General features: G+C 43.4%; 1 protein-coding gene across 5 annotated transcripts in view; it reads right to left on the bottom strand.

Annotated features, from left to right (window-relative positions):
• Positions 1 to 21,177, bottom strand: part of reln (reelin) — a 276,572-nt gene that overhangs the window by 43,825 nt on the left and 211,570 nt on the right. For all 5 annotated transcript variants that reach the window (XM_052034310.1, XM_052034309.1, XM_052034308.1 and 2 more), the window contains 6 exons: positions 17,992 to 18,212; positions 16,242 to 16,389; positions 13,237 to 13,495; positions 9,483 to 9,732; positions 6,670 to 6,838; positions 3,923 to 4,063 (listed from right to left, as the gene is read on the bottom strand). In XM_052034310.1, coding sequence (XP_051890270.1) covers positions 3,923 to 4,063; positions 6,670 to 6,838; positions 9,483 to 9,732; positions 13,237 to 13,495; positions 16,242 to 16,389; positions 17,992 to 18,212 — 1,188 coding nt within the window. The remainder of the gene's footprint in view (positions 1 to 3,922; positions 4,064 to 6,669; positions 6,839 to 9,482; positions 9,733 to 13,236; positions 13,496 to 16,241; positions 16,390 to 17,991; positions 18,213 to 21,177) is intronic.

Here is a 21,177-nt window from a genome sequence, read left to right as displayed (position 1 = left end):
GGGCATTGTAGCCCATTATTCTGAGACGCAGGTTGTATCTTGTACATTATCACTCCTGCAGAACTCAAGCCTCTCATTGTTTGTAAACTGAAACATAAAGGGTTGGCCTCAGCACCAGGGCCACAATGCTAGATTACTGATGGTAATAAGCAACTTTTTTTTGGTTTAATTCTGACATTGACTAATGTCCCCCTTCCATCTCACCCTGCCCTTTCTCCTTTAAATTCCAAATTCGTGGCACATGCACTGTGGCCCTTCAAGTGAGCTCCTCAATAATTGAAACATTTATAAGTAAGGCAATATCAGACTCGCATTCAATGGTGGTGAAGGCAGATTGGTCAATCCTTGGTAAGGGTGGGATGGGATATTGACAACAATATCTTTGATATTCTCTCTTCCCCGCATCTGCCAAACGTTGTTGAAGCATCGAGTTCTATTACCCTTTGTGAACACCAGCCATTTTTGCTTTAATTCTGGGATTAAATAAAACATGCAACTTTGCTCACCTTCAGCTTGACTTATATAGAAATGAAAAAGCACGTGATGTGAAATGGGGGAGAAATCCTACTCAGAAGCCTCAATGGGCTTCCCCTTGCCAAAGTTGCAGTAAGGAGCGGGACTGGGGTTGCCAAACTCTGGTGGATTGTATTCCAGGAGCTTTCATCGCATGAACACCTGCCGTCCCACCTTCATACCATTAGTCATCTTAACTGTCCACCTCCACAGCCCCCTCCTACCTCAGGTGGAAAGTGACCACCTAATTTTAAAGCCTTGGGGAGAACAAATTTATTTCTCTTCCCGAGGCTTTAAAATTAATAAACACATTTGAAGAAATAATAACTAGTGTCATTTAATTGAATGTCCCTATGAATTCCCTCCCAAGTTGCTTATTAATTCCTGGAGACTCCAGGAGGTTTGAGCACTGCTGCAGTAACAGCTCCAAAGAAATTCCAGGTTATTGTTCAAGCATTCTGTTGGGCAACTGAGAGCCACTTGGCTTGATGAAAAGGGAGGCCTGCCACCTTGATACTGCACAAAGTCATTCAGAGGTGAAAAATACACTGCCACAACACTTTAAGTAGGAACCTTGAGCATAAAAAAAAATCCAAGTCTGAACGAAGAAGGTGCAACCTTCATCAGTATCTGTTCCAAGTTTTAAATGACTGAAAATGGCCTTTGACCCATTGATTGAGGGACCACTGGATTTCTTATGCAGAATGACAGCATCTTATGCAGAGATTATCATTCGCCCCATTAACCCATGCAGGCTCTCTGAAGGACAGAGTCACAGTCCCATTTCCCATTTTTCATAAATGTTTAAACTTCCAGTACCACTAACACTCAATCCATGGCTTTTACATTCTCCACTCTAATATTAAAACAAAGAGACTCAGAAATAGCTTGATGGAAAAACACACTCAGTATCCATTTAATTCACCTTCTGCCATCCTGGTAGTTCATGCCACTATGATAATCACAGCAATCAATCAATATCAATTAGTCTACTATAGGCTCAGTCAAGATGTAAGGCCAATCCCAGTGGTGGAGAGCTTTACCTACCCCAGGTCTAAAATCATCTTCTCTTCCCAAGCACACTACGCTCACCATTTGTCATGTGCCGAATTACTCACATGCTACATCCAACATGTTAATTTCTGAGAGATCAACATGTTCATTTGCATGAATCAGTGCTAATTATTTACATTTTCCATCCAGAAAGCTGTTGCATTGTTTGACCGCTTGCTCAGAGAAATCATTTCTCTGCAGGTCTTAATTTACCCTCTTATAAGGTCGGATGTCCAGCCCCTGGCTCCACTGTTCCTGATATCAGCTCGGCACTGACCTTATCTTGGGCAACGTAGCTGGTCAAGTGGAGCAGGCGTCAGTGGGGGATTGTTTTGGAGAGAGTGACCATTACTCGGTATAATTTAAAAAAGAGAAAGTCAATTTCAATCACACAAGGGAGGACCTGGCAATGGTAGACTGGAAGCGTCAACTTTCAGGTAAGTCTATATCTGCACAAAAACAGGGAGCATATGACAGGTACCTAGAACTAATGAAGTGGGAGGCCCGTCAAGAGATAAAAAGTGTAGGGAGGTACTTGAAAAGGAAATTAGGAAGGCTAAAATCTCTGGCAGACAAGATTAAGGTAAATCCAAAGGCATTCAACAAGTATATTAAGGGCAAAGAATAACCAGGGAAAAAGTAGGGCCTATTTGGGACAACATGGGCAATCAATGCATGGAGCCACAAGGTACAGGTGAGGTCCTCAATGCATACTTTTCATTGGTATTCATAAAGGAAAGAGACTTTGTAGTTGGAGAATTCAGTGAAGGGGTAGGTGAGACTAGGACATACACCATGAATGGTAGAGTTTTAGGGAGCATTGAGAAACAGAGGGACCTCGGATTACAAGTCCATTGAGCTGAAGGTAGCAACAAAGGTAGCTAACATGGTTAGGAAGGCATATGGGATACTGGCCTTCATTATTCAGGGCATTGAACAGAAGTTATCCTCTAACTTTACAAAAACTTGGTCAGATCTCAGCTGGAGTATTGCGTGCAATTCTGGTCAGGAAGAATGTGATAGTGCTGGAAAGGTACAGAGGAGATTCACCAGGATATTGCCTGGAATGGGACAGTTCAGTTATGAGGAGATACTGGAGAAACTAGCTCTGTTCTCCCTGAAGCAGAGGTGGTTATCAGGGGACATAATTGAGGTATATATTATGAGGGGTATAGATATGGTGCACTGTAGGAAACTCTTCCCCATATCTGAGGAAGATAAAACTAGAGGACATAGATTTAGGGTAAGGGGGAAGAGATTTAAGAGGGCCTATGAGAGTGGTAAGGACTTGGAATGCACTGCCTGAGAGAGTAGTTGAAGGTGAGTCGCTGACAGCATTTAAATAGTGTCCAAGTGAGCATCTGAGTCACCTAGATGTAGAAGGGTACAGATGGGATTAGTACAGAAGAATGCCCACTGGTCAGCAAATTGGGCCAAATGGCCTGTTTCCAAGCTACGACTCTATGACTCATTGCCGTCCCTTCAGAATCCAAATACTAGCAATCACATTGCCACTCACACTGCTCTTTGCCTCTGAGATCAAAAGTAACACACATCATTGCACATCATAATCCAAACACTCCCAACCTTCATTTATCTCTCCTGCATCCTTTCAATTGCCACAAAATCTTTTTAAGGTGGTGGAGATGACCAGAACTATACACAGAATATAAGTTTAGTGATACCAATGTTCTGTGAAGTGGAAGATTACCCCAGCATTCCTCCGTATGTTTTAAAGTGGTTTAAAGGATAGGAATGGACCAGTAATAAAGGTCTTAAACTGGGGGAAGGCCAATTTCATTAACAAAAAGGAGAAAGCTAATTTCCGTCACATAAGGGAGGACCTGACAATGGTAGATCGGAAGCATCTACTTGCAGCTAAGTCTACACATTGGAATACATTCTGATACATTCCAGCAGAATACTGCCATCAAGCATGATTAAGATAATTTATCGATGGATTGCTTTCATTTTCTAGGCACATTATTTTCTTTGTTTTAGCATTGTTACTTTATTAGTTTTTTTTGCATTAATTTTACCTGTCACCTGTCTGCCAACTTCCACATTTATTGAAAGCACTGAGTAGCTTCTCTTATCTGCTCAGCTTCGATCAACACTCACATCAGATCTTCTCATCTTGTTACTGATACTGCATTTAATATCACTTGTTCCTTACACTTTTGAATGGGTTTTCTAGATAATGATTAAAGGAAATGCAAATTTACATGTGTATTAGCAGGATTACCAAAGGCATGTATATTAGGAGCCAGTAGTGAGGCAGTACTAGGAAGAATTCAGTTCAAGAATAATAGTTTGAAATAGCTGGAAGCATTCCCATCAAATGTCCTTCACTTACATGCAGGAACCACGTGAGCACCTTCCATGGCCGGTGCACATGTCCAGGCAGCTGTCCCCAATGTAAACGTTATCAATGGCCCATGTCTGCTGCTTCTCAAAGGGTGCTGGCTGATACCAACGGAAACGAGTGGCCTGAGACCTTTAAGGGATAACAGATTCAAATAACATCATCAGTTCACTTACTCTTCAAGTGCTGCTGTTTTGGATAATAGTTGTACCACACTGAGCAACTGAAGGCAAGCAGGTTGATTTACATGGCTAACCCACAAGCCTGTAAGTCTCAGTTTTCCAGCACAGTGCAGTGGACATTGTTACAATTCATTTGCATCTCTTGCGGTTGGTTTCTGCCACCAACTTGTTTGTCTGTACTTTTAGTTGGTCAGTAACTGAATGTGCAGCAGAGAATTCTACCAGTGCCCTGCAGATGCTGATGGCCGGCATGTATGGAAGAGTGTTGAATGGTGATTGATAAGAGATGGTAAAGATTGCATTCTCCATCAGCTCTGCTGGGTGCCAAAACCTACCAATAGCTCAGAAAGAGACTCAAGAGACTGCAGATGCTGGAATCTGGTGCAACAGTCTGCTAGAGGAACTTAGTGGATCGAGCAGCATTTGTGGGTGGAAAGGAATTGTCAATGTTTCAGGTCAAAACCCTGCATCAGTCCCGATTCCTTGCCTCCCACAAATGCTGCTCAATCTGCTGAGTTCCTCCAGCAGATTGTCTGTTCCTACTAATAAATTCATATACTTCTCAGCAAGTATCTACTTAAATGATGTAAATTGCTGTGAACTGTTGACTTTTATCAATAAACGTGGCAAACTAAACTAAGTAGATCATACTTCACGCAGTGGAGGTTGAAATGGACATTACTAGATAATAGTGATTGATATTACATAAAAATAAATGAATTTTGTAAAAATAGGGTTTTTCTCCTTCAAATGTACCTCAATCAGATATTGTCTTGACGGAATGTGTGAAAATACTATCTGTATTGGATTAAAAAGTATCAAACCTGTGAACATGGGAAAGATGCATGTGCTTTGGACACATCATAGATGTTCTGTATCATCAATTCTGAATGGAATTATAGAGCCAAATAGACAGCAAACATAGTGTGTGAACTGGAGACCCAGCTCAGGAGAGGTGCAACAGAAGACTGGACTCACTTTCTGGGATAGAGCAGCTCCTCCATGTCCCATTTGGGAAAGTTACCCTTAAGCAGCCTCACAGATTTTCTAGCAGATTCACCTGGTGGCAAAACTGAGATGTCCTCCTTGTAAAAATTCCTCTAGGCCCCATTGTATATCATGGAACCTCATTTGCATTTCTGCCCTCTGGTGCATAGCAGGTACCTCACCTGATGCTAAGCCCAGCGAGAGGGCAATGGGAAATGTGGTGGTTGCAGTTTAATTGCTACTCTGCTCTATTCCTGTTGATCAGGGAGACTTATATCTGCCTATTATGAGTGTAGTTTGGGCCTGGAGATCAGAGGAGCAGCCACTTCGTAAAACTGAACTGAAGAGAGGACATAATATCTGCTACACTTGTGTTTTAATTTCTAGACTTTCTCCATGCAAATCGGACCAATAATCTGCAACCCATGGCCTTCATTTTAAATTCTAATAAAGCCATGGCAAGTCAACAAAGAGATGTGAATTAAAGGGTTCTCATAGGGTCATCGACGTTTGCAGTCCAGATGTGTTGCCTGAGCTTTAGAAATGACTGCTAGTCTCTCAGCATTGACTGTAGTTATTCACAGCACTGATAATTTCTGACAATTTCTGCAGTTATGACCCAGGTCTTGCAGTACCAAGGGGCAATTCAGAATATGCGACTCATTTAGTAAGAAAGATTGTGCAGAGGGGAGTTTCACTGCAAATACTTGAGATGCACGACCTTACCCCTGTGCAGCCATAGTATGAACTTGTTAGGGGCCATACTATGGCTGCACTTCAAGCTACCTTGCAGTCATCATGAGAACGATGTGCCTGCCACAAGCTCTGCAAGGATCACGAAAATGGCATTTCACACAGCAAACCATATGCAAACCACCCATTTTTTTGTGGGGGGGGGGGGGGAGCGTGGGGATTTATTGTCCAATTGGGCATTAGGGTTAAACACAGTACTAATTCAGCTGGGTGAAATCCAATTTCTAGGCAATATTCAGGCTGTGCAGTGCTCACATAGATCACCAGATGGCAGTGTTTTCCACACAAGAGAGATCTACAACAGATTATAGAGAGGCACAATGCATAGTGATTACCCTTTCCACATCATGTCCAAATATAAATTCTCATGTGCGAGTCTAGACAGCGATTGTGGGCAGGCTATTTGACCTGCGTGCCACTTCAACCAAGGCTGATTTATGCAACACTGCTCATTTACAAAGATCATAGAACTAGCTCTTTTATTGCTTCCCTGGGGAATTCCTTGATTTCCCACACAAGTTACAGGAGAAGACTGGATATCACCTAGGGATTAGTTGATCGGAAGTCAGTGGATGGTTTTGACTGAATTGTTTTCTTCTGTTAAAATATGTGGAACTGTGTAGTTTTTATTTCAAATAATGATGGCATTTGACCAGTGTTAAGAAATCAGATACATTTAGAACCCCGAAATAGTGATCCCTCCTTTGACACAATCTCTGTTACCCACTTTGGCAGCCCCTTCCACCAAAAACAACAGCTCACTTAAGCTGAATGTCTCAATGTTCTGTAAACTGAAAGGGAAGGCGCAGGAGATACCTGGTGTACGGTGGCAGGGGCAGGGTGAGTCTGGTCCACTTGTTGAATGTGTCTGACACCAGGATCTTCTGTAGGTGGTACTTGTTACACTCCACGTTGCTGGGGAGACAGTCAGTCAGCACAGGCTGCCAGGTCAGTCCCAGATCCACCGAATACTGGAGCTCCACAGCTGAATGAATGAAAGAGACCCAAATGTTCAGAACCAACAATTTATACACACCCTCTGACTGGATCTAGAGGTAGAATATGGCCAGAGTGTAGCAAGCAATTTAAAATTTGAACATACAAAACATAGAACAGTATAGCACAGGAACAGGCCCTAATTAAGCTAATGATGCCTAATTAAACAAATCCCTTCTGCCTGCATATGGTCCATATCCCTCCATTCTCTGCATATTCATGTGCCTATCTAAGAGCCTCTTAAATGCCTCCATTGTATCTACCTCCACTACCACCCCGGCAGTGTATTCTGGCACCTTCCACTCTATGTAAAAAACTTGCCCCGCACATCTTTTGAACTTTATCCCCCATCACTTCAAATGCACGCCCTCCAGTATGAGACACTGCAACCCTGGGAGAAAGATACCAGCTGTCTACTCAATCTATGACTCTCAGTCTTATCGATTTCTATCAGATCTCCCCTCAGCCTCCAGCGCTCCAGAGAAAAAACCCAAGCCTTCCAACCTCTCCCCATAGCACATGCCCTCTAATCCAGGCAGCTTCGTGGTAAATCTCTTCGGCACCCTCTCCAATGCCCCCACATCTTTCCTGCAATGGATCAACCAGAACTGAATGCAATACTCCAGATGCAGCCTAACCAGAGTTTTATAAAGGTGCAACATAACTTCCTGACTCTCAAACTCAATGCTTTGACTAATAAAGGCAAGCATGCCATACACCCTCTTTACCACCCTATCAACTTGTGTGGCCACTTTCAGGAGCTATGGACGTGGACCCCAAGATCCCTCTGTACATCAATGCTGTTATGGGTCCTGCCATTAACTGTGTAATTTCCCTTTTGATTTGATTTCCTGAAGTGCAACACTTCACACTTGTCCGATTAAACTTCATCTGCCACTTCTCTGCCCACATCTGCAACTGATCTTTCTCCCGCTGTATCCTTTGGCAACCTTCCTCACTATCCATAATGGTACTAATCTTTGTATCATCTGTGACCTTATTAACCCACCCATCCACGTTTTCATCCAAGTCATCTATATATATCACAAACGTGTGGTGAGGGCCCTGCAAGGTCTCAGGCTTTAGAAGCTATAATACAGGAACAGGCCAGTTTAGCATCTTCGTACTGCTGATATTATCTACTGCGTTATCAACCCTACCAAGCATGTGGCAAAAACCTTAGTGGAGAGTTGGGGTGGGATTAAAACTATTGGTGTTTTGCTAATTGCTTCTGGAGTTAAAGGAACTTCCCCAGGAGAATAAAGGGCTGATTCTACTTCATCACCAGAGATCACCATAAAAGGGGAGGTGGTGGGATATATTTTGTGAGTGCAGGGGTACTCACGATTCTCTGCCCATTGTTGTCAATGAATGGAAAAACAATGGCAGCAAGAATTTCTGGCTCTCTGCAACCAGAGTACCAAATTAGATCTTACACACTGGGAGAGATTGGGCATCAACGCAGGCTGCACGTGGCCTGGGGAAGGGGCAGTCTCATGAAACTGGATGGCCATCCTCATTTATTGATGCGTGTTTGCTATCAGGTTTCGCACTTCACTACTGATCAACTAATACAAAGGCTGATAAAATAACTGATGGCTAATTAAGCACTAAACAACTACTTTAAAGAAAGGAACAGTGAAATGCATCTATAGCAACCACTACATGGGCACATCTAACATATTTGTTAATATGCAAATGATTCAGTTTTAACTCGGGCACAAAACTTTGGCCAGCCTTGTGTTCAATGTACATTTCATGTGCATTCTACTAGTAATTCTGCAGTCTCATGCCCCCCCCCCCCCCCACATGACCCACACTCATAAAACCCAGATGGAAATACACTACAGTTTTTCAACCTGACTCTATGGCTTGTGATCCCTGAGTGCAGTCCACTGATCAAAGAGTGGCCTGTGGGATCACCCTTCATATATAGCAGGTTAAATGCCCAGGCCCTGAAATTTCTGGACCTTAGAAGGGACGAAACAGAAATTCCTGGTTGGGAACATGGAGTTTGGTTTCAGACTTGAATGCACCAAAATTATCCATGGTTTTCACTGTTTCTTTACAATCCGCACTCCATTACCCCTGAGCAGCATGGCAGTGGTTGAAGGCGTTGTAAGATAAGATAAGATATCTTTATTAGTCACATGTGCATTGAAACACACAGTGAAATGTATCTTTTGTGTAGTGTTCTGGGGGCAGCCCACGCTTCCAGCACCAACATAGCATGCCCACAACTTCCTAACCCGTACGTCTTTGGAATGTGGGAGGAAGCTGGTGCACCCAGAGGAAACCCACACAGACACGGGGAGAATGTACAAACTCCTTACAGACAGTGGTGGGTATTGAACCAGGTTAGCGCTCTTCAGTGGTGGTGATATCGCAAAGGAAACTTATTTCACTGCAGAAGGCCTCTAAACCTTTACCGGGGAGAGGTAGTCAATCCTGTGCAGGGATCTTTGAGATACCAAGGCCCTTGTGATACCTGCCCTGTCTATGCAGAAGATCCTATTCCTGAAACCTGGGGTGGAGTCGGCCTCTCCAGGGATTGGTGAATGGGGAGCCTGTTCCACAATAAAGCAAGCAGAGGGGACCCCCCCCCAAAGTTTATTCATCAAGAAGTTACTTACCATAGCAAGAATCTGTGACAGAGCAGGAGGCAGCAAAATCAAACTGCAAGAAAGAATCTTCGTTCACCACTACGTCAGTGGAGATAACATAACGGGTGTAGGCTTTCTCAATGAACACCAGTGCATCCCCAGTCGAACCACAGACTGGCATCTTGGTGCCTCCAGGGTGTAGCAGCCACTTCCTGTTATCCAGAGTGCTGAAGTTATCTTCAATCACTGTGTTTCCCATAATGCTTCCTCCAATTATGATCTGTTTTATTCAGAGAGGCAACAGTAAGAGTAAGAAACATTACACACAGAGCAAATCACAAGCACTGATACACCAAGCTAAAAATATTACCAGAGTTTGGCTCTAGGGTTTGTTTCCAAACCACCAGCCAATTTTGAATGGCGGCTAAAAGGAGAATGAAGGGGCAGCCAGTGGTGAGGCTGATAGAGCCACTGCCTCCCAGTGCCAGAGACCCAGGTTCAATGCTGACCTCAGGTGCTGCCTGTGTGGAGCTGCATGTTCTCCGTGACTGTTTGGGTTTACTCTGATTCCCTCTCACATGCCAAAGACATTTGGATCAGTAGGTTAACTGGCGATTTTAGATAAGCATATGGAGGAATTTAAGTTAGAGGGATATGTGGGAGGAAGGGGTTAGATAGTCATAGGTGTGGTTTGAAGGGTGGCACAACATGGTGGGCCGAAGGGCCTGTATTGTGCCGTATTGTTCTATGGTAAATTGCCCCTAGTGTGTAGATTAATGACAGAATTTGCAGGATGATGGTGGGGATGTGTGATTGAGGTAGGGATAGTGTAAATGGGAGGTTGATAGTTGGTGTAGTTTCAGTGGGTCTATTTCTATGCTGCATCTCTCTGTGACTCTGTTTTGGGGGTTTTCTGACTACCATGGAGGTCTAAGAAAAATAACACACGGCATTCCTGAGGCTAATTGTAAAGGGGAGTTATCACTCATCTGGAGGATTGTTCAAGGATCAAACAGCCTTTCTCAGCCTAACCTGCTCCAGGTTGTTCTTTCCTGGTGACAGGGACTCAGGCTGTGGTACCATCCGCAGAGGAAAATAGTCCTCTAAAACTTTAGCCCATTGGCCATTCCTCTGCTGTGGCTGGAGACACTGAGTCTGGGACCTGGTCTTCGCCAGTCCAGACACACGCAGATTCCAACAGTGATCACTAAACAGCCAACAGGATCAGGAATTCCAGCTGTTGTTTATCTGCCCTTAATTATGGTCCTAACACTTCACAACGTTTGCCCTTAGAACACAGAACATTACAGTAGAGTACAGGCCCTTCAGCCCACAATGCTGTGCCGATATTTTATCCTGTTCTAAGAGCTATCTAACCCTTCCCTCCCACATAGCCCTCCATTTTTCTATCATTCATTTGCCTTGCTAAGAGTCTCTTAAATGTCCCTAATGTATCTGCCTCCACCACCTCTGCTGGCGGTGTGTTCCACGCACTCACCACTCTCTGTATAAAAAACTTACATCTGACATCCCCCTTATACCTTCCTCCAATAACCTTAAAATTATGCCCCCTCATATTAGCCATTTTCACCCTGGGAAAAAGTTTCTGACTCTCCACTTGATCTATGCCTCTTATTGTCTTGTGCACCTCTATCAAGTCACCTCTCATCCTCCTTCTCTCCAAAGAGAAAAGCCCTAGCTCGCTCAACCTATCCTCATAAAACATGCTCTCCAATCCAGGCAGCATCCTGGTAAATCTCCTCTGCACCCTCCCTAAAGCTTCCACATCCTTTCTATAATGAGGTGACCAGAGCTTAACACAATATTCCAAATCTAACCAGAGTTTTATAGAGCCGCAACATTACCTCGTGGCTCTTGAACTCAATACCCCAACTAATGAAGGCCAACACACCATACACCTTCTTAACAACCCTATCGACCTGCACAGCAACCTTGAGGGATCTATGGACATGGACCTCAAGATCCCTCTGTTCCTCCACACTGCTAAGAGTCCTGCCATTAACCTTGTATTCTGCCTTCAAATTCAATCTCCTGAAGTGTATCACTTCACACTTATCCAGGTTGAAATCCATCTGCCACTACTTAGCCCAGCTCTGCATCCTATCAATGTCCTGTTATAACCTACAGCAACTTTCCATACTATCCACAACACCACCAACCTTAGTGTCATCAGCTAACTTACTAACCCACCCTTCCACATCCTCATCCAAGTCATTGATAAAAATCACAAAGAGCAGGGGTCCCAGAACAGATCCCTGCAGAACACCACTGGTCGTCAACCTCCAGGCAGAATACACTCCATCTCCTACCACCCTCTGTCTTCCATGGGCGAGCCAATTCTGAATCCACACAGCCAAGTTTCCCTGGATCCCATGCCTCCTGACTTTCTGAGTGAGCCTTCCATGAGGAACCTTATCAAATGCCTTACTAAAATCCGTGTATGCCACATCCACTGCTCTACTTCCATCAACATGCTTTGTCATATCCTCAAAGAATTCAATCAGGCTCGTGAGGCACGACCTGCCCCTCACAAAGCCATGCTGACTGTCCCTAATCAGCCTATGCTTCTCCAAATGCTCATAAATCCTGTCTCTAAGAATCTTCTCCAGTAATTTGCCCACCACTGAAGTAAGACTCACTGGTCTGTAATTCCCAGGGTTATCCCTACTCTCTTTCTTGAACAAAGGAACAACATTTGCCACCCTCCAATCATCTGGCACTACTCCTGTGGCCAGTGAGGATGCAAAGACCATCGTTAAATGTGCAGAAATCTCTTCCCTTGCTTCCCGTAACAACCTCGGATATATCCCGTCCTGCCCCGGTGACTTATCTATCCTAATGTTTTTCAAAAGTTCCAGCACATCCTCTTTCCTCACGTCGACATGCCCTTGCATATCAGAATGTTGTATACCATCCTAACAAATGTCAAGGTCTCTCAGACTGGTGAATACTGAAGCAAAGTATTCATTAAGGACCTCCCCTACCTCTTCCGACTCCAGGCACATGTTTCCTCTTTTATCCTTGATCGGTCCTACCCTCACTCTAGTCATCCTCCTATTCTTCACATATGTGTGGAGTGCCTTGGGGTTTTCCTTAATCCTACTCGCCAAGGCCTTTTCATGCCCCCTTCTTGCTCTCCTAAGTCCATTCTTAAGCTTCCTCTCAAGCCTTGTAACTCTCAAGAGCCCTGCCTGATCCTTGCTTTCTAAACCTTAGGTAAGCTTCTTTCTTCCTCTTGACAAGATATTCCACATCTCGTGTCAACCATGGTCCCTTCACTTTACCATCCTTACTCTTCCTCAGTGGGACAAACCTATCCAGAACACCATGTAGATACTCCCTAAACAACCTCTACATTTCCATTGTGCACTTCCCCAAGAACACCTGTTCCCAATCTACGCTCCCAAGTTCCTGCCTAACAGCATAACTCCCCCTCTCCCAATTTAATATTTCCCATATTGTCTGCTCCTATCCCTCTCCAAGGCTATGGTACAGGTCAAGGAGTTATGGGCACTGTCTCCAAAATGCTCTCCCACCGAGAGATCTGAAACCTGATCAGGCTCATTGCCTAGTACCAGGTCCAGTTCGGTCTCTCCTCTAGTCGGCCTGTCCACATACTGTGTCAGGAGTCCTTCCTGGACACTCCCAACAAACTCTGCCCCGTCTATCCGCATCCCCTTGGCTGGGGGCAAGAAGCCTTGCATACAACACGGCCCTTCACATGTTCAATGTACCGCGCTTGCCTTCAGCTGCACAACCTCACCTCATCAATGGCCCAGGGGCTGTAAAAATGCCCATCTTCGGAGGGTTGCCACCAGCGCAGCCGGGTGGAAGAGGAACGGGCCTTCAGGGGAATCTCCAGAGCGATGTATCGGCCCACGTTACTCGAGTTGCTGAAGAGGAATTCCTGCAGGACGCCCCAGCTCAGGCCACCATTCATGGAATACTGTAAAAGCATTGGCTGGCTCCTGGGGTCAGGTGATGCCTTCCCACAGCCCAGTCTCAAGAAGAATTGCACAAACCTGAGTGGAAAATGTAATAAATTAGCTGGCATTTCACCATTAAAATATCCTTCCTCAAAGTCAAAGTCGAGTTTCTTGTCATATGTACATGTATGCACAGGTGCCATGAAAAACTTACTTGCAACAGCATCACAGGTACATGATTTACTGTTAAAATATCCTTCCTCACATAATAAATTGATTCGTGTGGCAAATTTCTTGGTAAATGTTGGAATGCCAGCTGATCCGCTTGTCTGGAAACATCATGGCACAGTGGACCACATCACATCTGTTTCCAACCTGGAGCAATACTCTAGTCCAGGTGGGATTGTGGACCGGAAATTAAAACCAGGATTTTTCTGAGAAGTGAAGGCAAATGTCTCTATGTTTCAATCCCCTGAGAATAGGCTGTGGTTTTACATGGCAGCTTTACGTAACTTTAATATTATCAGCTGACTGATGGCATTGTTCATGTATTTCTTGTGGTTTTTTGACTATTTATACCACAGATGTGATCCTCCTAAATAAGAAGGTGCAGCTGAAATCTCAGCAAAGGAAGATGTTACTGTGATAATGGGAGGGCTACAAGTTGTTAAGGAGGAGATGCTAGTAAGGCTAGCTGTTCTTCAAGTAAATAAATCACCTCCTGGTGCAGATGGGATATATTCTATATTGCTGAGGGAACTAAGGGAGGAAGTTGCAGAGTCCTACCCCAAGTCAACAGATTCTGGGGTGGTGCTTGAGGACTGGGGAATTGCAAACGTTACTCCCATGTTCAAAAAGGTTTTAAATGTAAACGCAGCAGTTACATGCTCATCAGTTTAATTTTGGTTATAGGGAAAGTTCTAGAGACAATAATCTGGGACAGAATTAGCAGTCACTTGGAAAAGAGCAATGAGGCTACAGTGAACTATGACAAGACACCGGTTCAGCTATAACTGGATAACTGGAGTATTGGGTGCCTCATTTTAAGAGAGATGTGAATGCCCTATATGCTGCAGAAGAGATTTTCTGTGAGATGACGGATCGTCTGGAATTAATGGGATTGGTCTCCCTGGAACAAAATAGGTTGAGAAGATTCTGACAGAGGTATTCAGTATCATGAAGGATTTAGACGGGGGCACTTTCCATTGGGGGATAGGTCAAGAACCAGAAGTCACAGAATGAAGCAAATTGGCAAAAGAATCAAAAGTGACATGAGGAAAAACATTTTTATGTAACAAGTAGTCAGGATGTGGAATCATAGCATTCAAGCAGAACTGGACAATAGAATTGGGAAAAAATTCAGAGTTTTGGGAGAAGGACGGGGGGGTGGGGTGGGACCCACTGAATTGTTCTTGCACAGGGCATGTATTCAATGGGTCAAATGACCTCCTTCCAAACTGTAACCTTCCTGTGCTGAATCTGGCTTACTTCACTAAAGTCAATTTTCAGATACATCTTGTGTAGTGGCCCAAATAATGATAACCTAAGGTCTGTTGAAGGTTAATTACAGGGGCAGTGACTATAAAAAGGCAGTTCTTTATAAATATCTGATTCCTGTTTCCAGGGGCAGAGAGGACTTTCAAGGTCAGAAAATCCACAAAAAATTCCCGAGTTCTTTTCTCTTTTTAATCAAATACCTCTTTAAAATGAGGCGCATGATCCATGGTTTCTGAATATGATTGACAACCTCAAATACAACACTTACAGCAGATGCAACAAATACAAAAGATGTCCTGAAAGGAATTCTGAGCACTCTGCAGCAGGAGCACTTGATATTTGTTGTTTCATCTGGAAAGTGTAGGTGTTTATTCTCTTATATTAAAGTAAATTCTATTGGTTACTGGCAGGGTCTGACTCTGAAAACTCCCTTTTTTAATGAGAACTCATTAAAAGCATCCACAGTCCCACAGGCTTGCATTAGAGTAGGACTGAAGGTGCAGTGTAAACCACCGGGCAATACATCAGCACTCAGCATCATCTTGAATATTTGTGTTATCAACCTTCAGGTCTCAAATTTGCAGTTTCACCACCACTTCAGGGAGAGAATCGCGAACTCTTAACTGACAAGAGATTAAAGTATGCTCTGACACAATGAGATGAAAATGTCTGTTTCTTAGAAATCAGGAAGAAAAAGAGATGCGTGGAATTTCTCTTATCTTCTCAACATGACAGCTGAACATGGTTACCTGTTCTCAGTGAGTTGTTTGAATTAATTCTTCAAGGCACAGTCCTGGCAAACGGGGAATGAGTATCTTGGGAACTGGTGGGAGGGAACCCGTTTTGTGTTATTGTATATTTTTGAAACATCAGGCAAATAATGCCAAACCTCAAAGTGGAAAGGAACCAAAAAATATTTCTGCTCCTGATGAAAGAGAACAAGTATTTCAAAATCTGTGCCTGGGGTTGAGGGGGAAAGAAATCGGAAGGAAAGAGACACTGGTGTGTCAAGGTTAGAGGTCATCATGGGAAATTGATCTGAAGCTAAAACTGACTTGGGAAATAACAATTCCACATTTAGAATGGGCCATGGCTTGGTACAGTGAGTATAGATCTATTGGAAACATTAGTGGTTGCATTACTGTGACCATAGGAAGTCTGTATCAAGACACAAGGGAGGCAGAAATTATATGGTTAGGTATAGAGAGTCTGATACCCTGAATGGATTTTTCTCATTCGCACCTGAATATTGAATACAGGATTTCACAGGAGGCCTCATTACAAAAGGCTTTAACAAGAGGAGAACAAGGAAGAAATATCTTGCGACTGAACGTGTTCTGAATACCTTGCTTGTGACAAATCCATATCAACAGTCATCAACATGCGCAGGCCCTCTTCACTGAAGAAGAGGCTGTTCCCACTGGACATTAAACCACATTTCCTGGATGGTTTGCCGCCACTGACCACCAAAAATTTCTCTGGGTCTATTGGACCTAAGAATGAAAGCAAGTCAGGACTGGTTAGAATTGATATGCAAACAATGTTATAAAATGGCTGCAACAGCAATTGACTATAACAAATCCAAAGTGAATTATAACCATGCATATGATGCAGGAAATGTATTATTTCACATCAGAGAACTGTTTCTGAACTTTTAATCTTTGGATAATTTTCCTATTTCTGAACTTTTAACCTTTGGATAATCCTTCAGGGAAATAAAAAGCTTGAAGTAATTTAAACGGATCACCTCTAGCCTGCTCCTTCACTCACTCTCTGCATTGATGATGTTCCTAACCTGCTCCATCACTGCAAACACTCTGGCAGCCTGATATTTCAAGACAACCAATAATCATACCCAGTAAATGCTGCAATAATGGCAACAGTTTTTAATGCCCACTGGTAGTACTGCTCTCACCTCACTGTGTCACTGCTTTATGGGTTTAGGGCCACTTTCTGACACAAGATACTCTGCCCATGTTCCTTCAAATAATACAACTAAAAATAGAACCACCAGCTGCAATTCCTGAAGCTGCTACATTTGCTGATATAACTTTGACTGCACTGCCATCACCATGTTGAAGCAAAAGCTTTAATGAAGTCCTCTACAAAGATAAATGTTTCTTTCCTTTCATTGGAAATAATTGTACAACGATGACAGCCAGGAACATCCAGCTGGTCTATCAGGCTCTCCTGATGCCACAGGGTCCACAGCATTCGGACGAGTCAAACCTTACCCACCACCCCAAGCCCTATCTGACTATGAAGGTCTAACTTTCAGACAGGCTGGATATTAGTGTTGAGCAGGGGCTCACAGTCCACTACTGATGCTGAGGGGACTGATTTTCACTTATACCTCCACCAACATGTGAGTTTCTACTCTGTCACTCTAACAGACAGAAAGCCACAAGTTGGCGTGGAAAGTGAGGGGAATCCCTGCTTGACAGCCACTGATTTTCACACTATTTTATATGTTTTATTTGTGACCTGATGTGATTGAAGCAAATCCTACCCTCTTCCCCAGAAACCCCTTCGACACCCTCCACCCCACCCTGCTCCCACCCTCACCAAACCGGCCCCCAGCACCATCTGCAATCCCGAGCCCCATTACTACCCACATCCAGCACCTCACTCTACTATGGCCCACACCCTGCATGCCCCTCACCTCTGCCCGTACAAACCACCTCTGCCTATGTCCATCATCCCTGCCCACACCCACCAACACCACCCTTACCAACATGCTCCACATTCACCCACATCTAATCATGACCAACTGCTCCCACTGCCCACTATCCCTTCCCTTCCCTATCCCACCACTGCTCCACCCACATCCACCCACCAGCTCCTGCATCCATCACCCCTACTACTCCCATCCACACCCATCAACCCCCACCCCACTGCACACACCCAAACCCCCACCACCGCCTCCCATCCACAACCTAACTTCGGACAGCTCCACATCTCCCATTCAGTGTAAAATATCCTGGAAATTACACATCACTCAAAAGGTTTCCATTCACCGTAGATACAGTCACTCCACTACTTCATGTAACCTAAGCCTCACAAGCCTACAAATATATATTTTTCTTCCAACCTACCTTTAAAATCTCCTTTCAAGAAGTCTGGGTTTTTGGAGCTGATTTTGCAGGTGGGTCCAGAATACCTGGCATCACAAATGCAGCGAGTTCCACTGACACAGCTGCCATGGCCGTTACACATCTCCTCACACTGGGGCCCGATGTAAACATTATCAATGGCCCAGGTCACTGGTTGAGAACCTAGCCTGTAGAAGCCTTGGTACCATCGAAACCTCACTGACCTGTAGGAACAAGAAGGAATATTTCTATCGTATGAGCTAAAGGAAAGGAGATTTCATACAGGCGATAGAAGCTGCTTGCCTGGTACTGAGATGCAACAAAGGGAGCTTTGTATAAATCTTGCACCCATGGACGGGAGTTCTGGACATTGGTCAGCTTGATCAAGGCAATCTGATGGTCTTCTTCAAGGAAACTCAGATTAGGAATAAGTCACCTACTTTTTTTTCTTTTTCAATCTTTTTATTAGTTTACAAATTAATACAGATTAATATATAACATTGATGTTTGTACACGTTATACAAAGAGATCAGGAGAACAATCATGGCATAGATAATCATAAAGAATAATAAAATATTAAAAAAATTTGTAGATCCCACGATCTCTTACTAAATGAATGTAATATAAAAGAAAGGAAAGAAAAAGATTTATTGTGTATTTAAAAGAAAAGAAAAAAAAACCCAAATCAATAAGAAAAATTATGAACAATATATCAAACCAAACTAAAAAGAAAAATTTCAAAAGAAAAAAAAAAAGAAAAAAAAGACTGGACTGAAATTTCTCAATAGAAACAGAGCAATATTATGTCGTCAACTCCGTTCCTCTAAATTGGAAAGTTATTGAAGAGGGATCTATATCATGTGAAAATATTGAATAAATGGATTCCAAATATCTTCAAATTTAAGCGAAGGATCAACAGTACCACTCCTAATTTTTTCCAAGTTTAAACACGATATAGTTTGAGAGAACCATTGAAAAGTAGTAGGGGGTATTGGATCCTTCCATTTAAGCAAAATGGATCGTTTGGCCATTAATGTAACAAAGGCAATCATACGGTAAGTGGAAGCAGATAAATGGCCAGACTCTATCCTTGGTAATCCAAAAATTGCAGTGATAGGGTGAGGTTGTAAATCAATATTCAATACAGTTGAAATAATGTTAAAAATGTCTTTCCAGTATTTTTCCAAAAGAGGACAGGACCAGAACATATGTGTTAAAGAAGCCACATTCAATTTACATCTGTCACATATAGGATTTGTATGGTGATAAAAACGGGCTAGCTTATCTTTTGACATATGGGTCCTCTGAACTACCTTAAACTGTATCAAAGAACGTCTGGCACACATTGAAAATGTACTAACTAAATGAAGAATTTTCTTCCATGTCTCTGTAGGTGAAGATGTTTGGAGTTCATTTTCCCGAGGAATAAGTCACCTACTGTATCTCTGCAAACTTTGTGCATCCCTTGTCAGCTTCTGGACAAGCTGCATTGACCAGTGAGGGCAAGCAATTGGAATGATTGCTCTGGCAGCAACCCACTTATCTGTGTTTGTACCCATGGAAAGGTGCCACCTGAACGTTGGGCAAAAGTCATCTTCAGAAGTGAACTTGGAAGTATCTGTTGAGGATGGCCAGAGCAAATGTGATTGACACTCATGGCTTGAACAAAGAGAAGAGGAAAGCCAAAGGAGAGAGGCATAGGATAATCTTATACCGGGAATAGGCACAAAGAAAAGGTCCGAATTCCTGGCAATGTTTCCCTCAGGTTTAGGAGAAGTACGATTGAAGAACCTTATTAATTTCAAGCAAAGTTTTTATTTCCTGAGGCTTTATCCTTGACGACAGGCTGTCATGGGGTTCAGGGGAAATTTCCTGGTGATCCACTGGAAGTCCAGGGAATGAGTGATGGAGGATCATGGGCCTATTCTCCAGATCTCTTGCCTGCTCTCCAGATCTTCCATCTGCTGCCAAGATCTCTGACTATTCCTTGGACTTCTTGACTATTCCCCAGAACTCCCATTGGTTGCCAGATCTCAGGCCTGCTCCCCAGATACTGGATGTGCAACAGTGAGGTGGGACCAAGGACAGCCGTTTAAATAGTGTTCTTACCAGTTCAAACACCATGTGAGCTCCCTGGAGAGTGAACACAGTGCTGGAAGCCCTTTCAGTACATCCTATTTACCCTGAATTAGGAAAATGGGGCAGAGGTCACAAGAGAGGCCCAGTGAAAGCCCCAATCTGTGAGCACACCCAATGTCAATAAAATGCCACATCTGCTCATTTCAAAGTACATTCAGGGGCTCCAGTTTTGGTCTCCACCGCATCCACCCTATCAAATGCTTCCAAAAGCCTCAAAAACTCTTTCCTAGGACCATAAGATGTAGGAACAGAAGTAGGCCATTCAATCTTCCCTGTAATTTTCCCGAAAGAGGGAAGAGTGTCAACATGTACAAATTATCCTGATGGGTATAACCTCTCAGTTGTGGTATCACTTGACCAAATCTGGGATATTATGAGAAGATAAGGCTAGATCAAGGTCAATTAATAAATTATTAACTCTTTATTGACAACAGATCCCAGAATGGCTTTAGAACTGGAAGATTCATAATCGATATAATTTTCTCAGTTCAGGTCTGCAAATAAATGCTTTCATCGACATTACCAAAGGACTTGATTGTTTGAACAAGGGCAGTTTCTTCAGTTGGGAAAACTGGCTGCCTGCTGAACCTGCTCAGTGTGATCTGTTCCTTTCATGGCAACATGAGGTGAAAGACAACAATGATGGGAAACCTTTGAGATGCACAGCAGAGTGGAACAAGATTCCATTCTGACACCGATTGCATACAAGCATCCCATACTGAGGAACACCTCCACGGACAGACCCCCTGATGAATGCCACGGCCTTGAGTGCTTCCTTACCACCATCCATTAACATTGATAATGTTTACTGAAGGTTGTTGAAAGCTTCACATATCTAGGCTCCAAATCATCTGCAATATATCACTTGGTGCTGAAATCAATACCTATATTGCAAAAGCTGTAACTCTTATCTCCAAACCGACCAAGGGTGCAGATCAACAGTAGCCTGCCAGACTATGAATCTAGCCTTTAATGCACTCTTCTAAGTAGTGAGGGTTGGACAGCTTATGCAAGGCATAAAAATAGGCTTTATAGTTCTCACCTTCACTA

Source organism: Pristis pectinata, chromosome 19 (assembly GCF_009764475.1).
Source record: "Pristis pectinata isolate sPriPec2 chromosome 19, sPriPec2.1.pri, whole genome shotgun sequence".
Classification (NCBI taxonomy): Eukaryota; Metazoa; Chordata; class Chondrichthyes; order Rhinopristiformes; family Pristidae; genus Pristis; species Pristis pectinata.
Note: the sequence above shows the minus strand (reverse complement) of the source record. Positions and strands in the feature narration are given on the sequence as shown.